This window comes from Eleutherodactylus coqui, chromosome 8, assembly GCF_035609145.1.
Source record: "Eleutherodactylus coqui strain aEleCoq1 chromosome 8, aEleCoq1.hap1, whole genome shotgun sequence".
In the NCBI taxonomy this organism is placed as follows: domain Eukaryota; kingdom Metazoa; phylum Chordata; class Amphibia; order Anura; family Eleutherodactylidae; genus Eleutherodactylus; species Eleutherodactylus coqui.
The window spans coordinates 117156755-117176030 of record NC_089844.1 but is presented as its reverse complement, the minus strand read 5'-3'; the positions used below and the strand labels follow the sequence as shown (position 1 = coordinate 117176030).

Genomic DNA, 19276 nt, shown 5'->3' with positions numbered 1-19276 from the left:
AAATGTTTACCAAATTTACATGTGGAGTAGCTTGTAGTTACCCGAACTGGGCACCCCTTGTCTAAAATAAATGTGATAGGTGCCCCCCAATCTATTAGCCATAGTGCAACTCCACTATAAATAAAGCCCCTTACTGTTAAGGACTCATCACAAGTATCATCTCCATTTAAGGCCAGGCTCACATGACCATGTGCTGATTATGTATCACCTGCGCATATTTTACATACGTAATACACAGTAGCAATCGGCCATACAATTACATTGTACTGCTTACACGAATTGCAAAAAATACGCGCGAAAATTGCAGCATGTCCTATCTTGGCACGTATTACGCACACATACATGCCAAGATAGTCCATGGTGATTGGCGGCGCATGTCTCTTGTGGGCGGCATACATTGAATTATGGCCGTGTGAGCCCGGCCTCATATTGAACGTGTTACATTGTATTTCTCCTGCAGAGACTTTCTTAGCTTTAATCGGCCAGACCCGTTACTGCATTCTACAAAGGGATAGTCTAGTTGCATAAACCCCCCTTTTAAGGGATTTCCAGATAAAAGATGCCATGTCATACGCTTTATGTAATATACTGTAATTATCAAGCTGCTGCATGGAAGCTTATGAAGTCAAGTGATTTATTTGGCTGCAGATGTACAACCAAGGGCCTATTTCCGACCACTCTATTAAAAGGGTTTACACTTCAGCCCCCCAGGCTAGCATGAAAAATCACTGGCACAAGTCAATAGCAAAGTGTGTTGCTGTGCATTAGAGAATAAAGCGGCGGTGACTGCATCATGATGCTTAGCAAGTCACCCCCTCCGTACTATATATCAAGTATAGGTATGTGTTACCTAGGGAAGGGGAATTATGTCCAGAAGTTGAACTCTCATTTTAACAATTAACTTTTCCTCTATGCATGTACAAGTATATTGTTTCTTCATCCATTCTTCTCAGTAATATAAATAGGAAGCATTTCCAAAGCAAACATCTGCTAGTACTAGCCCGCTGCTACCTGGCAGTGACATCTTAAGAGTTGAAATATTTATCAGGACCCCCACAAATTATACTTACAAGAATAGCATGCAAAAGAAACACTTTTTGTAAGTTTGCACCATGCTGCTAAACAGGTGCAGTGCACAATGAACCATAGAGTTTTGATAATCTCATATAGTTCAAGATACAGTAGGTGGTCACACTCTTTCCCCCCCATCTTCCTGAAATCCATCTATTACCAAATGCTAAAATAGATGCACCCCATCGTGTACAAGCTGATGTACATCATCTAGTGTAAGCACTACTTCTACAATGCATAACTTCAGGGTATATTGTGTACAGATACTGAACAAGCAAGGGGTTGCTGGAAAATGTGAGGTTAGGACTAGGAAAAATACAGCAAACTATTGCTTGTTGTTCTGGATGACAGTAGTGTGTAAAGGTGATCATACACTATTTGAAGCCTACTCTCCATTGAGATTGTTGTGCCAAAAATTTAAAGAGGTTAATAGGGTAGGTCATCGGTATAAGATAATGGAAGTCTATCACCCCCCCACTGATCAGCTATTTGAAGAGGCCGTGGGGTGCCTCTTCTTCATGGTGCTCATCGATTACTTGGCATTTATGCAGCTCAGTTCCAGTCAAGTAAATGAGATTGAGCTGCAATACCAGCCACAACAGTTATATAATGTACGGCACTGCCTGGTAAATAATGAAGAAGATTGGGCACCACAACAGCTGATTGGCAGTGGTGATGGACCCCACCAATCTGATATTGATAACCATTTCTAAAGATATACACCTTAAATGGAAGTAGGCTGATGGTTGATCAGCCATTGAACAAATGATCATGTGGTGAAGGATCATTTCAGAGACTCAGCTGTCCAAACTAGCCATACATGGTCAGTGACAATGGAGAAATGATCTTACTTAGAATAAAACATCCTTCATCCGTCTACTGGCCCAAAATTTCAAACCTGGCCAACTTCTTTCCAGAGGAAACCAATAAGACCAGTCTCACATGACTGGATAGGGATTGTAGATTCTGTAAGCGTTTGTTCCACGGTAATACGCGGATCAATCAAATGCACTGTATTACACAATTCCGCATAATCCGCTTGTGGAAAATATAACTCAGCATGTTCTATTTTACTGCGGATATCTGCAACATAGAGCCCATGGTTCTCTATGGTCATGGACATACCCACATTCCATACGCAACTCCACTGTGTACGGGCTGCGGATATCTGCGTCATCAGTAAGAGAAAATATAAACAAAGCAAAATAAAAAAGGTGTACTACGCTTTATCACCTGCGTGAGTACGTGGTCATACGCAGTACATTACGGGGCTGTACACAGGGTCACGGCCAAGCTCGCAGCTGGAATCCGCTGCGGTCCTCCGCAAGCGGATTCTGTATATGGCCTTGTGAGCCCAGCCTAAGAAAAGGTGTATAACATAACATACTCTAACATATTCTATATTATATCAAATGTGTAGATTCACAACAAGATCTTCCAAAAGAGTAAAAGCAAAGATAAGGGACGAACAAGGATTATATCCCAAAATATATCAAATAAACACGTCAGATGTAAAACAACCGCACTAACGGCGTCTGTTGCGTAAGCCTGATATCTATGCAAGCAAAGAGAATTGTAATGCAAAAAAGTCCTAATACTGAAGTGACTAATATACAGTATGGTTATGACCAGACAAAAAATAATGAAGTGCAAAAGTACAGTACTAAATGACAATATTGGTACTTATAGGTAATCTTTCAGCTCTAACATACTGTCCCAACTGCAGGCTTCATATTATAGTCCAATGGGCCGTCCTATCATTGATTGACAGCTGCCCCCTGTATGTACAGTCATACACAGATAAGTGTCAATCACTGATAGCTCCGCCCATTGGACCTCTAAGCTCAGAATGTGAAGCGATATAAATGAATAAAATACAAGTTATACCGAATCTTTTCCCATAAAACTATATATTAGCCTGCTCAGCCCCTCCTGCTCTATAACATGATACATGGAGTTTGGACAGCATGTTCTAGATGACAGATTCCCTTCATGAAGCAGTTACAGGCTAAACAATACTTAACCCATAAGTCTGGGATGGCATCCACCACCATCAATCAGCTATGTCCTCAGTCAGCTAAAATGATCGTTCGTTATTAAATTCCACACAGTAAATATTTGTTATGGCAGAAATCGTCCATTTTCATTAAATTAAGTGTAATGTGTATGAATACCTTTAGGACAGGTCATCAGTAAAGGCCCTCATAAGCATTAGAGTTTAGTAATCCAAATCCATTGGTAATGGTAGGGCCGGACATCTCTGATACGAATGGAGGTGGATCAATTTGCCCTGACAGACAGTGGCCAGTTAAAGAAGGACCAGGCACGTTGGATTTCAGTGTCCAATCCTTTCGTTCCTTGATAGATAAGCATAGCCAGAGTTGTCGCACTATAGCTTAAACGTTTGGAGCATTCTGTCGGACAAACGATTGTTCATTCGAGAGTTGTTGAAAGTGTATAGGCACATTAAAGAGAACCTGTCACCAGGTTCATGCGGTCCGAACCTCAGGCAGCATGAACACTGGACAGGTATGTACTGTGCCCATGTATGTCTTAGTCTGAAATTCTGCAGCGTTTCAGAATGAACATACTTTGAAGTTGGATTCCGAATGGCGCTCTAAGTCATAGGAGCGGCACCGTGTTGGCCTCTCCTCATCTGTGTAGAGTGACAGCTGTCCCCCTCCTTGTGTACCGGTGCCATTTAGAATCAAAATTCAAAGTTGGTTTTTCTGAAACTCTTCTGTACTTCAGAATAAGACATACAGACATACAAGGGCACAGCATGTGTACTTGTCCCAGGTTGATGCTACCCAAAGTGTAGGAAGCATTACTGTTGCCAGGTTCCCTTGACATCCTGGAAAAGCCCTATTAACAGTATATAGGAAAAAATCAAACTCTTGGTGAAATGACGCAGAGGTAGGGTATGAGGACGGAGAGTGAGCTTGCTAATCTTAGGTGTGGCTGAGTAAAGCATCTCTCAGACTGGCAAGATGGCACTATAATTTACTGCTTGGCTGGTAACCCTTGAAGAACACGTAGACGTCTTCTTAAACCTTTACGGTTACTGTACATGTGATATTACAGTTTATGACTTCACTGACAATACTGCTAAATTATTTACAGGGGGTTGCTTTGTGCCCATTTAATTGGTGTCTCTTGCCTAACAAAATGCTATTCTTCAGGTTTTTAATTGGTGGCTTGTGCCCAACAAAAAGAGACAACAATCATCCTGGAGTGGTGACAACTCCTCTCTATGAAGTGGCTGGAAATTGCTTCCTTTTATGACAGTAGGATCCTGGTATCTGGTTTGGAGCCACTTTAACCTTTCGATGAGGGAATTTCTGTTTATGAGTAGTTTGGAGAATAGAACGGTATTAATTCCAAGCTCCTTGTATTTTATATATAGGCTGTTTACAATATGCAACGGCCCCTGTAACATTGCTTTCGACAGAATGCAGTCTGTATTCCGCCGATGGAGCAACTACAGGATTTTGATTTCCTTTCTCCTCTCATTGAAACAGTGTAAAAGAAAAACTCTCTTTGTTGGCCGTAGCCACGAAACGCAGCGCAGCTTTCATTTCTATTAATTCTCTTGGAAAATGAAAGCTTCACTCGGCCTTGGGGAACAAAGACAGATTTCCCTTCAGATAGGTTTGTTAAGGCCGCTTTCATATCTGCGCTGGAACCTCCATTCGCAGGTTCCTTTGCAAATCTGGCACAAAATACTAGAAGAAAAAGTGTCACATGCAGCACTTTCTCGTCCCGATAAAATGCCAAACTACTGAGCGGAAACCAAAATAGTTAATGTTCTCCGTTCAGCGCTGTTGGGTTCCGTCATAACACAGATCTCGTTTGGCAGGTGATTCCCTTTTGCTGCTCTCCAAACAGATGTGAAAACAGACTAAGGCCGGCTATCCACGGGCGTTGCGAAGTCCCGCGGGAGCCGCCACCCGGGAGCAGGAGCCGCACACTAATCTAATAGATAGGCTGACTGCGGAGAATCGGGGCAATTCGCAGCATGCTGCAAATTGCTCACCGCGCCAATGATTCTCCGCTCGTGGACACGGGGCCGGCGCTTTCCATAGCCACGCTATGGAAAGCTTCAGCCTGCGTGATTCACCAGCGATTTACCGCCGGCGAACACATGGTCGTGGACAGGGTGCCTTAATCTGCCCCAAGGGGAATTCATCATATTGCAACCCCTTAATATACAGTAATATGTGATCTGGCCAAATTAGTGCTACACAGTAGTCATTTAGTAAGTGATTTTTTTACAAAACCCCTTTAAGTGTGTTCTCCAGTTCTATTACTTTCTTGTATGCAATATAAATAAAAATGGCAAATGCTCGACAATATGAAATTTGTATGTAACTGCAATGTTGGACAATGAATAGCCATGACCATTGGACGGCTATATATCAGTGTGCAGATGATAAATGGCTAGGTTGTTAATCATTTCCACAATTTTCGTTGGTCAAGAGTCGATACCATTGTTTCTAAGCAGTTAGTACAGTTGTTGATGTGTGAAAATGGGCTTTTATAGAATAGTCATAAAGCACATTGGCCGAGGCTTGGGAAATGTAATCCCTGCAAGAAGGGATCGCAATCATACAAACAACTCTGTGCGTGGTATTTGAGGCGAATAGAATCCTCTGCAACCACAGGGTACTATGTGTGCCACCATTTGATGCTTTCATTGGGTGCCATATGTGTGAGAAGCAGTATTTCTAAGGAAGAATAGCTCCATAATGTATTTTTGCAGATTCCAACTGCAAAAAAAAATTCTGTATAAATTTGAAAGCATATACGAGGGTACAGTAGGGCCACATGTACCTCTACGGGGATCATATGCTGAGAGTTCCTTATAGTACACAACCTTAATATATCCATATTTATAGGGCCTAGCAGAAAGCATCAGTAATGGAGCATACACAACTATATAGCATTTACTATAAAGATGGTTATTCAACTTTATTCTCATTAATAAATTTAAAGAACAACACAACCCCCTTTATAATATGTCTGTTTTGTTAAATACTTGCATTCACCATATAATAGTATTTCTATAACACTTTGCATTGTATGAATAAATTGACAAGTGGCTGTCACCATATTTGTTGTCAAATGGGTGTGTCTTTCATAATCAGCACTGATTGGGCAGTATGAGATTGGTGTAGGAGATTCCCCCCAACTGGTAACACAGATGTATAATTTGTTCACACATTCCTAAAAGTAATAACAGAGGAACTACACAACAGTAAATTCTAAGAAAAGCGGCTTCTGTTATTTCATGAAGAATTTGCACATATTTAGTAAAATTCATTTCTCAGTAGAGCTGACGGGACCTCTTTAATTATATAATCTTGTATATTAAGGCCTCATGTCCACGGGGAAAATCAGGCCCGTCATGGAGAATCTGCAGCGGGTCCCTCCTGCCCCGCGGACATGAGTGCTGAAAATAAGAATAAATTAGAATTAACTCACCTCCCGCACGCTCCGGATCCTTCCTTCGCTGCCGCGTCATCTTCTCTGCGTCGCGGCCGGATCTTCTTTCTTCGGCCCGGCGGATGCGCAGGATGACGTCGGTGACGTGCCCCGCGCATGCGCCGGTCCGAAGCAAAATGATCCGGCCGCGACTGAGAGAAGATGGTGCCGCGGCGAAGAGAAGAAACGGAGCGGGTGAGTAAATTCCTATTTTAGGTCTCCCACGGATCCGGACGGCTTCCATAGGCTTCAATAGAAGCCCGTGGGAGCCGTCCCCGCGGGAGACCCGCACGAAAATGGAGCATGGTCCAGATTTTTTTATGCTCCATTTAAAAAAAAAATCACTTTTATTGACCATCCGCGGGTATTTATCTACCCGCGGGTGGTCAATGCATCCCTATGGGGTGCGGATCCGCGGACAGGAGAAGAGTTAAAAATGGAGCATGACAAAATCTGGACCATGCTCCATTTTCGTGCGGGTCAGATTTTACTCACCCGCTCCGTTTCTTCTCTTCGCCGCGGCGCCATCTTCTCTCAGTCGCGGCCGGATCATTTTGCTTCGGGCCGGCGCATGCGCGGGGCACGTCACCGACGTCATCCTGCGCATCCGCCGGGCCGGGGCAGGAGGGACCCGCTGCAGATTCTCCATGGAGAATCCGTAGCGGGCCTGATTTTCCCCGTGGACATGAGGCCTTAGGCCAAAAAGCATTGACTGGGGTACAGAGTGTACTCTGTCTGGTGTGCATTCCACACGTTCATGTCATATTCCATTATGGAGAAAGAGTTACTGGCAAGACTGTGTGAGATTTACTGCACAAATAATCGTAAAAAGGGTGTTTTCTAATGGCAAATCGGCTAGGAGACAAATCTGAGATGCATCAAGATAAAGGGCTAAATAGTATCTACGGATTTATCATAAAAAAAGCCCAGGCAGCTACTTTAGGGTCTGTTAAGAGAGGCCCATCTCAGCTCGCCAATTACTGGTCAAAAAATCGTTCAAATGATAATTGTTCAGTCCAAAAGCGAGACAATGACTGAATGATAAACTAGAAGCGTTTTCTTTACGCTCATCACTCATTTTATGCAGGCATAAAAATCATCATTGGCTCGTTCACTTAGGCTGGGTTCCCACTGGGCCGAATCCCGATGGAAATCTCGCGGTTTGTCCACAGCGAAAAACCGCAAGATTTCTGGTATTGTATGTGCAATCTGTAATATTGTTATTCCGGTTGATATATTGGTATTGCGGTTGATATATTTACCCCTGGCGTGTGCTGGTATCACTTCTATAAATTGTCATTATGTATCTTGCCTTATAGGCCCTCTCCTGAATGCTAATCTACAGAAGCAGTCTGGCTAGTTCAGTCTTTCAGCGAATAATCCCTCCTTACCGGCAACTATGGCAGACGAAGACCTCATTTTCAGAATGGAGGGCTTGGATAACTCTCACATATTGAAAGATCGCTGCTCAGACTGTAATAAGGCTGACAGTGACGAGGAAGATAACTATTTCATTTGTTCCATCACTGATGATGTATCATCACACCATCTGGCAAAGACGAAAAAGACCCGCTTCTTTGATAACCTGACGAAGGATAGAGGATATGGGACCAGCTCATCTCCCCGGAACTCCTTCAACTTCAAGGTCTGCAACAGCAATTTAATTTCTATTTATGATCATTTTTTTTATCTTAGGTGAAGAGACAGGAATGTAATAGTCAGGAAGGTGGTCGCTGACTGATCATTTTAGAGGAAATAAAAAATGATACCGGGCTCATTGAAATTAATCAGCCATCTATGTCCTGGTCAAGCCGTATCCTTCAGAGTGGGAGCCATTCGAAGTTGTAAAATAATGGGGTTACTATAAGGGTAAGGCCGGTTTCACATTTGGGTTGGAGCTTCCAGTAGGATGTGCTGTTCAGTTGGCTTTGCAATTGTATCGCCCCCATGCCCACACTCAAAGTCAGATTGGACTGGAGAATTGAATTGTGGGGACCCTTAAGCAATTGGGTTAAGAAATACAACAAAAAAAGCAAATTATATCTAATATACATATGAAACTAAGAAATTAAAAAGACGTCGGCCTGTGATGTGTGGGTCCACTTCAGACTAGAGCTCAGTATTACATAAATTGCAATTTCCTAACACAATATAATGCTGTTCCTACTTTCCTATCATGGTAGCACTCTAGTAGTGCCATATAGGTTTCTGTATGGACATCATACTTACATGGAGATGAATGTCTATATAAGGCCTCACATGGGCGATGCGTCTTCACACCGCCTGCATCGCGGCCGAAAAACGTATGAACGAGAGAGTCATGCTAAAATTAGCGTTTTCTCATCCATTCACACGGCCGGGTGCGGTATATATATATATGCCGCAGCTCAGAATTCCTTCGGTTTGGATAAATCCTCAGAATTATTTCTAATGGCTCAGTAGAGCCAGCTGACATGTTTTAGCTGCAGCCAAACTCCCTCCCCTCCCTTTGTTAGCAGCTACCATGGGAGTCTATGGAAGCCGCCAGCGTATATCGGCCGAAAAATGGGGCGAGACCTATCTTTTTCAACCGAGTATAAAATCGGCCACCGATGTCTTATTATCCCGGCTGCAATGTTTTCATGCAGCTAAAAAAAAGGCCATCTAAACGAATACATTGCAATCCAATTTTCAAATGGTTGCGATTTTCGGCCGGCGTTTTTCGCAGCTAAATAGCCACGTAAAAACACTTGTGTGAATAAGGCCTAAGGGTGGCCATACACTTTAGATATAGATCGGCTGAACCCATCAATTTCAGTTGGGTGATCATCTAATGGGTATCAGGGCTTCCTGACTCTCTTCCATCGGCAGATGTCAGGGGAGATAAGGATTGTGTAGTTAGATTTATTCTTGGGGAGATAAGCCGCCCTGGCAGCAACTTTTCCCCACTCTATTTATTGACAAAGCATCCACGCTTGGCCAAAGTAAGCATGCGTGTAGGGGAGCAAGATAGCTGTTGGCTAAATGACAATTTGGCCAACAGTGATCAAAATGTATGAGCAGCGTTTGACCTCATATACACAACAAAGCTTTTTGCCTATATGATGGAACACGGAGTCCCTCTGGTTCTGTATTACACAGCTGGAGGCAATATGTTTGCCGTCCTATGCTGGCATAATAAGACTACTTCTAGGGGGTAATCATTCAGTAACAGAACATGTCACTTGTTTTCTTGAAGTCTTAGGCACACCGATATAAAATACGGGCCCATAAATAATACAACCGTGTGCTTACGTGAGCATGTACACAGACCCCCATCGTGCCTATCACCTGTGTGAGCATGATCTGAAAAATACACAATGCCCATCATGCACCCTTACCATGTAAACTTATTACTTATGGCATAAATTAATATCTGTTTGCACAGCACATTGATCAAAATGCATGTGCCTGGTTGGTTAGATGACATGTGACAGGTCTTGTGGAGCAGAGCTGCATGCATCACTATTAACCCCGGGTGTGGCGATCACCTAATTACTTTTAGCACAACAAACCGTCTGCAGAAAGTGAATTCTGAATAATTTATTTTTAGATTATCAGAAATTAGAAGTCCGTGTGTTCACAACTTCCCAGCCAAACTAGACGCTCTAATCCAATAACTATATGCTGCAGGCCATCAGTGACCTTCAGATGTCTTCTATACATTGTCTTCATGTCTTGTTATAGGAGCTGCTCACCACTTACATCGCACGTGGACTTCTAAGGCCGGCTTCACACGGGCGTATTTGTGCATGCAATATGCAGAGAATAGAACCAATTGATTTAAATGGGCTCTTTCACGTTTCCGTATTTTTGCATGCGCATTTTGGTTGCACAAAAAAATAGAGCAATTACATAGTGTATTGCGCACACGTTTGTGAACCCCTGTTGACTTCTATGGAGACCTTTGGGGCGCAAATATGCAGAAAAATAGAGCAAGTTCTTATTTTTGGCACAACCAAAATGGGCTTGCAAAATACGGAAATGTGAAGGAACCAATTGAAATCAATGAGTTCTATTCTCTGCATACTGCATGCGCAATTACGCTCTTGTGAAGCTGGGCTCAGGCTGGTAAAGGAAGAGACTCCAATCATGTTAAAGGAGATTGTTATTTAAGCTATTTTTTAATAACTTATTATAGATTTTCAAATATAAACACATGATTTGCATTATTTGGGCGCGCTGCACTCATTCTGTAAAATGTACAAGATACAAAATGTTGCATTGTATTTGTAAGCATGGGCTAAAGCTACTTTGCTCTCCCAAGTACTCCATTCTGTTGGTGATGCCCTAAGTGGAATGGGTTTGGGCATGCAAGGGTTACTGAAGCAGAAAGGGATTTACCAAGTACAGCTAGTCAGAACCGGCTTCTGCTCTGCAGCCTCCCCTGCCTTCATATACATTCCCATCCCTATTCACAAGATCCCATTCATCACACTATCATTGTACTAGGACCGAAGCTCAGAGCTGCTCTGTTTATCTGCATGTACGTTCTCCACTGACCTGATTGTGAAGGCAGACATATTTGTACAGAAGGTTTTGCACCATAAAAGAATATACATGGACAGTATGCTTAGTATACATTTACATCCATCTGTAGAAGCTCACCTCATTTCATTTAATTATGTCCCTAAATGGATACACGATCACGTGGTCCTACTCCGTAACATGTGCACATTTTAAAGGGCCACTACAGCGAAAATGCATTTTTTCATCCCTGCTTCCCTCACCTGATTGACTGTCACACTCTGTAAGGCTCCTCTGTATATTGCATTGTCTTCGATGCAGTGCAGCCTCCTGTCTGATGAGTATCCGTCACCATCTTGAGGCTGAGATGTATTACTTTCAGTTTCACATCAATCCCATGATGCATCAGCACAGCATTAGCTAAGTTTATACTCTTCTGTCTGCTGAGGGAATAGTTTAATTATCATTACTTTCTATATTCAACTAAATAAGCTACAGGCCATACGTATACACTGAGGAGGATGAGCTGTGATCTCCTCTATTATAACTGTGCGACAGGAGCAGTGTGATCATCATCAGTAACTGTGATAGGAGTGTCTATATCCCCCACTAGGTAGTTTCAGTGAGAGGTGCATGTAACAGCATTACACAAACTAAGAATCTGATACACAACCCCAAGTAGATCTGATCTGGTGAGAAACCTCTTGCAACCAGCTGTTGTTGCCAAAGGAAGCTGCGGACAACCTTGTCCTCCAGAGCAGGGTCCCCTAAAGTCCATATTTCCTAATAGCGCATATAGTTGGGGTTGTCCTACTTGATCACATACGTTCTCAACGTGTGAAATATATAGAAATTCCTATTTTTTTCTACTCCTATACAACTCAGGCAGTAGATTAGCTGTGTGTGATGATGCACAATGCAGGCCTGTAATAACTGGGGATTAGCTGCTTGCACTGCCTGTAATTAACCACCATACTGACACTACCCCCACCTTCTTCTATGCTACAAAGCAGAAACCTTCCTTGGAAGAAGTATAATTTGTAGCCTTACAATATATCTTAATTGCCCTAAATGGTTTAGCATTGTAAGATTAGTGAAATCATCTCCCTAGAGTCATGTACTTGTAGCACTGCGGTTAGGAATATGAGTAGAAGATGTAATCTTCCTTCAGCTCTACTGACATGAAATCTGTTGGAGAGATCTGCTTTTCTCTGCAAAGATATCACTTAAGCAAAAAACATAAAATACTTGTAGTCTACAATTATGATACCTAGCCACAATATATTCTGCATTTACATTTTTTAGAATTTTTCAGTGCAAAACATGGAAAAATACGTAAGGCTAACTTCTCACCTCATTTGTAGCACATATGTAGTAGAGACACTGGAAAATCCTCCTGATATACATGCCAAATATGTACATTGCAGATAAGGGCTCTCCATGTATATCAAAGGATCCTTCTTTTGGTATATTTTGGGCAATATACATATGGATACGTTTTATTTCACCATTTAGCAAAGTGTAGCCAACTACGTTCCTTTTTTGCAAGCGCGTCGGCATGTTTTGCACGTGCAAGACAATGTGCACCAATGCTCCCAGCCGTTGAAATGGCTAATTAGTCTAATGAGTTGTACACAAAAGAAACCTTTTAGGTTCACCAGAAACTGTAATCTGAAGATTGCCCACCTAGTTTGCAAATGAGCTGTCTCATGTGAAAGAGTCGATGCCATCATCTTTCTGAGTCAGCTTGTCACAGCAGAAATCCGCCTATCCTCCTGTCTATTTTCTTTTCCCAAAACCAAAATATTGGATAACTAACGAAAGCAAACAATTCTGTTTTTTTATTTTGCCAGATCCATAAAATAAATAATTTCTATTTGCTTCAGTTTGACATTCCGATCAGTTTTTAATGGATACATTTTTTTTCTTGTTTGAAATATATCTCAGCCGTTTACCTTTCATGTACATTTGTATCCAATGGATCCACTGAATGGAAGCATAGACTCGTACAAACTGAATAGTTAACGTATTTGTCCTTCGCCATTAACAGCATTGTTTAACCCTTTGCAATCCAATTTTGGATTCAGGGTTTTCTAGGGGGCTTCCTGTTCATACCATTATACAATTGCACCATCTGCTGGCTAGAGCCAGTGCTGCGGTATGGGATATGCTGGAGAGGCCCCCAACAAAAGAGCGGCCAGTAATCTACAGTAAGAATACCTTGCCGGACGTCTTCCGACATCAGAGCTGTACAGCCGTCAATCAGAATGTCTTTAGACGTCAGACAGTGGATTGGAAAGGGTTAATATGCAAAAAAAAAAAAAAAAACCTAGCTCCATTCCATTTGGTTGTTCTTATTTGATGATGATGATTATCAGTTTAGTTGCATCCAACCTTCGGTCACTGCATGGATCAATGTTTGCCACGCATTTCTGTCTTTCACCGCTTCTTTCAGTTCTAGGATTGACATGTTCGTGGTGGCCCTGATTGTATCTAGCCATCTTGTTCTTTGTTGTCCTGATCTTCTCTTTCCATTGACTTTGCCAAGCATCAGTACTGTTTCCAGTGAGTTAGCACGCATCACGTGGCCAAAAAGGACGAAAAAGTCCTGTAGGTCCATCTTTTTTCCGTCAAATAGCCAAAAGCCAAGTGGAATGGAGGCAAACTGAGAAGAAAAGGTTCCACTGAGATCAATGGGAATTTTACAGGATGTTTTTTTCAGTTTTTCTGCACTTAGGGCGGAACACTGATGTGAAAATAGCGCCTTATAGGGGTTGTGTGGTTACAAAAAAAACAAACAACTCACAGCTATGGTATAAACAAAAAAAAAAGAGGCCATACTCGCCGTCCGAACTCCTGACATCATCGCTCACATCCTGTGCTCCATGATGCCAGGCGTTCAGGACAGTGATGTTGCAGTCTTCGATTAGCTACAGCTGTCACGTGACCTACGAAGGATATCCGCACTGGGTGTTGAGGATGGGGCCACGGGAGGCGCTCAGCCGTGTAACAGGAGGCCGAAGATGGATGTGTATGCCCTCTTTTTTTTGTTTCATCCCATGGGCAGCCATTATATATAATTTTTTTTTTTATCACACAACCCCTTTATCTAAATTCACTTCCTTCCTGGTGTCCTTTGAAGCTTTCTCTGCTTGGCCAACTATATAATCAGGCTTGCACCATGATGAGGAAGTGGCTACCGACACGGGGAGATTACTTCTGTGCACAAAGTGGAATTGGCTGCTGCTAACAGTTGAAAGAATTTACAATACGGATTAGAAACAACAATTGGGTCGTGCTTCCTTTCAATGCCAGTGTTAGGCTGAACGAATTCTGTACATCTTGTCTCACATGTGAAGTATTGCAGTGGATATTATAGGTGCTATACTTGTATTGTGTTTGTTTGCTCTGTTTGTGCTATACAGTTTGCTTTGGGTGATGGTCCAGTAATGCTTTTCATGCATTCCCTAGAATGACAAACAACGCTATAGTAAGCATGGCTGCTTGACTGATCGAGGTCGGGTATGTGTACTTTGAACTTGGACATTGTATCCCTACTTTGGTACCTAATTTTCTGTGCTAAATTCTTCCTCTATTTCTATATATCTTCATTTAATATATAATCTGTATTTTCTCATTGCACCTGATTGGATATTGTGTTAATCATTCGACAAGTACATTGCACTTACTATTTATTTTAAGCACAGAAAATTTGCACCTTGACGATAATTAGCTGCTTCCTTTTCGCATCTATATACTGTGACTTTACAAATAATGGATTGTGCTTCCCATAATATCATGCATTCCATGTCTCCTAACACCACACGAATGAACTGTGAATGTATCATATAGCCATATTATCCACCTATTATTATATACGGTGTATATATATTCTGCTGATCAGGATAATGCAGCCAACGCTCCCCTAATACTTTCTGAGTAGTTCTACATCCACGCAGTTAGATCACAAGTATGTATATGACTGTATGCTAGGGTGGCTATTGCTGATGGTGCATATACAGTACTGATTAAAAACAGCCATAAAAGCATTTTGCATTAATCTAGCTTTGCCTAAAGGGGTTGTCTGCTTTATAAAACCTATGTTCAGATATTACATTCTATGTTAATAGAGAGGGGTCACACATTCAGGCCCCTCATGTATTAGCCAAAGTTGAGGACAACTATAAAGAACATACCTTGCTTTGGAGGACCTGTCATGCCAAACGTTATACAGACAGCCCACTGACTTCAGTGCGAACTATGTAATGCCTCATTGTTACTGTAGAGGCGCTGCAGGAAAAATGAGCACTTGCTGTTTTTGTCAGATTCCTCCACAGATTATAGCTGACTTCTTAAAATCTAAGCAGCAAACCCTGTAATTAATAATTCTTTAATGATAGAAAGTGGACAGTCCCTTTTAATGTTGCAATTTGCTACCATATGACATTCATTACCAGCAGTCACATATGTAATAACATGGAATTTTCATCCTCATTTCTTTGTACTCCTCTTAATTCAAGCTAACACAAATATTATCTGCCTTCCACAGGAGGCCTGGAAAAATGCCATCCAGAAAGCCAAGCAGATGCCTGATCCTTGGGCAGAGTTTCACCTGGAAGACATAGATACAGAGCATGCAACCCGACACAGGTCCGTAACAGCCCATGTGTTCAGAGCCGTGGCTGGGAAATATTGTATAATATTATAAGAGCTTAGTCACCCTTGAGGTTAATATGTCCAGGGTAATGTCTTACTAGCAGGGTCCTTTTTAAATCACCTTATCCATAGAACAGGCCATCAATATCAGATTGGCTGGGGCCTGACTCTCAGCTCCACCACTGACCAACTTATGAGTGCCATATCAGCTTCACTGTTTGCTAGGCAAAGTGCCATACATTTTGCAGTGGTTGTGCCTGGTACTGCAGCTTTTTCCCTTTCGAATGCTATATCTCATTAACAAGGAAGTGGAGCACTATGGCCCCTTTTCAGGCGCTAAATAGGTTTACAAGTTACATCAACCACTGATATGCTTCTTTATACATGCCAAAATATGGCACCAATGGACTTGTGATCCCAATGAAGTCCCAGAACAAAGTTTTCAGCATTCTATCAATGATCTGATCACAAATCTTAGTATGGTTCCCTGATTCCAAGCAACCCATCTATGTAGTCTCCGCATACTGCACTCCCTGCTCCCAGCTCCAGTGGCATCCTGCGTCTTCTTGGAGGGTGTGCCGCATTGCTAGACAACCTCCTTGTGAGGGTTAAAGGTGAGAACTAGGGAATTAGACTTCACACCCCTATTTCGCCTGAACCAAACTAGTTACAACCCTAAAGAGGTTGTGCCAAGAACATAATTCTGGTTCATATTCTCTACTAGGGCATATGAATGTTATAGCATGGGGTCCCCCACTTGGGACCCTGTCTTAGAGCCAGACTGGAGAGCTGCTCTGTAAGAGTCACTCCCACTTTTGACGAACTTTGAGCTGTCCCTGTATTATATGATGACCATTCATGTGAATGGTCATCACATAATGATGCATTTCAGGAAAAATGCCTGGCTAGCTGTGCCAGCAATTTTTTGGAGGTGTGGGGAGTAGGAACTGAAGTGGTCAACTATTTTTGCCCAGGGGTCGGATTCTGAAAGGGGTTGTCCCTGATGGAACAATGCCTTCAGGTTCTCCCTCTTTTGTCAAGGCGCCATCGTACAATTCTGACCTGTAGTGTTTCATTAATGCATATTCAATTAAATAGCTTAAAAAAAACTACACAAAATTACATGGGAATTCTAAAGGGAGTCATCTCAGAAAGTGGTCAGTATGCATATATACTGGAACTGAAATCAGTCACTGGAAATGTTCTCTAGATAAATGGCTGGTCTTCTCAAAGAGGTGGTCTTCTGGATAGATTTCCCTGTGCTCATCATGTTAACAGATTGTTGTCTACGAGAATGAATGTACACCCATTGTCCAAAAAAACTGTTGTTATGCGATTAGATGAACAGTCTTGTCACCTGAGGCCCTAAAAGTGGTTCCCCCCTTGGCCTATAAAAAGGCTCTTGAAGGCTCCTTGTGTGTAGTGACCTCTTCTTCCACTTGTGTAGAGCTTGTTGACCACTAGATGCCTCTACGACGCAGAGAAGAGATTTCACCCCGTTACCAGAGTCTGAGAGGGGCGCATTATTGGGCTGCTAGAAGCTGGATGGTTGTATCGACAAATTGCTGCCACCGAGCCGTTCTGACCAGACTGTTAGGAGGTGTTGGGACCAGTAGATATGAAAGAGCATATGCACAAGGCGAGCAGGGTCAGGACACCCTCAACAGACCACCAGTAATGGAGATCATCTGATTGTTCGAAAAGCACGAGCAGCTCCAACTGTTTCATTATCCGTCATCCAGAGACAGTTGGCACCATCGTTACAGCCCCCTGTGTCCATCAGAACCAGGCGCTTGGCTGAAGGACATTTGGTCATATTACGTGCACTGACTCTGACACCCATCCACCATCGCCTCTATTTGCAGTGGAATCGTGAACGATGAAACTGGACTGCTACAGAATGGAACCGGGTTGTCTTCAGTGATGAATCCAGGTTTAGTTTGGGCACTGACAACTATCTTGTTCATATTAGGAGGCTTATCAGTGATCACCTCAATTCCTACCTTTGTTGTGGAGCAACAGACTGCCCCCACTGCTGGTGTGATGGTCTGGGGGTCCATCGTATACGACAGTCGGCCCCCTTAGTAGTAGTATGAGGGACAACGATAGCTCAACGATATGTACAGGACATCCTGTAGCCACGTGTGTTCCTCCCATGCCAGGGCTTCCAAGAGGCATTTTTCAGCAGGATAATGGTCGGCCGCACACACAAGGGGGTCACAGGGATGTTTCCACAACATTGTCACACTTCCGTGGCCGCCAGATTTATCGCCAGTACAACATATATGGGACCATCTGGGACCCCGACTTCGACAGCCTATGAGTTTGCTAGATCTAGAGGCTCACTTACAGCAAATGTGGACTGATATGCCGCAGATATCATATGGAGCCTGTATGCCTCCATGCTTGCCTGTATCACATCTTGTATCCAAGCTAGAGGTGGTACAACAGGGTACTAGAGCCTCCATGCCCATCTGTATCACATTTTGTATCCAAGCTAGAGGTGGTACAACAGCCTGGAGCCTGCCTACAAGTGTTCAGTTCTCCACAATAAATAATCCTTTTGCTCTGATATTGTAATCACTTATATCAAAGCTGCAATCACACACAGAAAGTTTCATTGGATTCCGACAACTCCTAGGGGAGGGATTATTTTTTACATTGAGTGTACATTATATGCTCTACAGTTCTGAATGCTGTTGTGCTGAATAGTGTGTTTTGATCATAGCCTGCAATTACTATTCAAGTCCAGCACTGTGCTCAGATTTTATGCCCCCCTGTCTCATGCTCTTAGAAACCTGGTAGAGTTCCAGGAATGTTCTCAGTAAGTTTGGAAGGCTTCTTTATGACACGTAGTCTTACAGTTACCAAAGTAACATACGTGTGGAGTCAACTAGGAAAAGGATACCAGCTCTTGAAATGCAACACTTGTCACATTTCTTTTGTGATTTTAGGTACTCTTACTATACAGCTGTAAAGCTGAGTTTGCCAAATGCAGCAAAAAAATGAGTTGGTCATAATGCTTGCTGATATCACAATGTCATTTTTGTACTTTTATATATGCTTGTAGGTTAAACTACTGCAAGAACTATCATGTTGCACTAATACAGTTATGCACATAAGCAGTTTTGAAGAGTTAAAGGGGTTGTTTAGTTGTGAACTATTAATGGTCCATCCTTAGGTTAGGCCATCAATAGTAGAGGAGTAGGCATCTACTGCCCTGGATCCTTCTTGATCAGCTATTCTCTGGGCCGATGTGTTCATACACTGAGCTGATTTCTGCAGGTATCGGACAGCTCTGTTTCCATTCAGTGGTAAGGCTTGGTATTACAAGCAAATTTCTCAGTAAATGAATGGGAACTTGGTTTGCAATGCCATGCCTGGCCACTGCAATGAAAACAGAGCTGTTTGCTTGCTGAAGAAATCTGCTCCGTGCATGAGCACAAATGCCCAATGAACAGCTAATCGGCGAGGGTCCTAGGTAGTGAACCGACTTTGATCAACTGTTGATGAGCTATATTGAGCATAGGGCATCAATACTTCAGGGCTGGACAACCCCTTTAAATGACACATGTCGCTC

The 19276-nt window shown here is 42.5% G+C and overlaps 1 protein-coding gene across 4 annotated transcripts in view; it reads left to right on the top strand.

Annotated features, from left to right (window-relative positions):
* EEF2K (eukaryotic elongation factor 2 kinase) overlaps positions 1–19276 on the top strand; it is a 63617-nt gene that overhangs the window by 3360 nt on the left and 40981 nt on the right. For 2 of the 4 annotated variants that reach the window (XM_066576279.1, XM_066576277.1), the window contains exons 2-4: positions 7875–8200; positions 14512–14562; positions 15590–15690. In XM_066576279.1, coding sequence (XP_066432376.1) covers positions 7955–8200; positions 14512–14562; positions 15590–15690 — 398 coding nt within the window. In that variant the 5' untranslated portion in view covers positions 7875–7954. The remainder of the gene's footprint in view (positions 1–7874; positions 8201–14511; positions 14563–15589; positions 15691–19276) is intronic. The other 2 variants (XM_066576278.1, XM_066576280.1) reach the window with 1 other exon arrangement.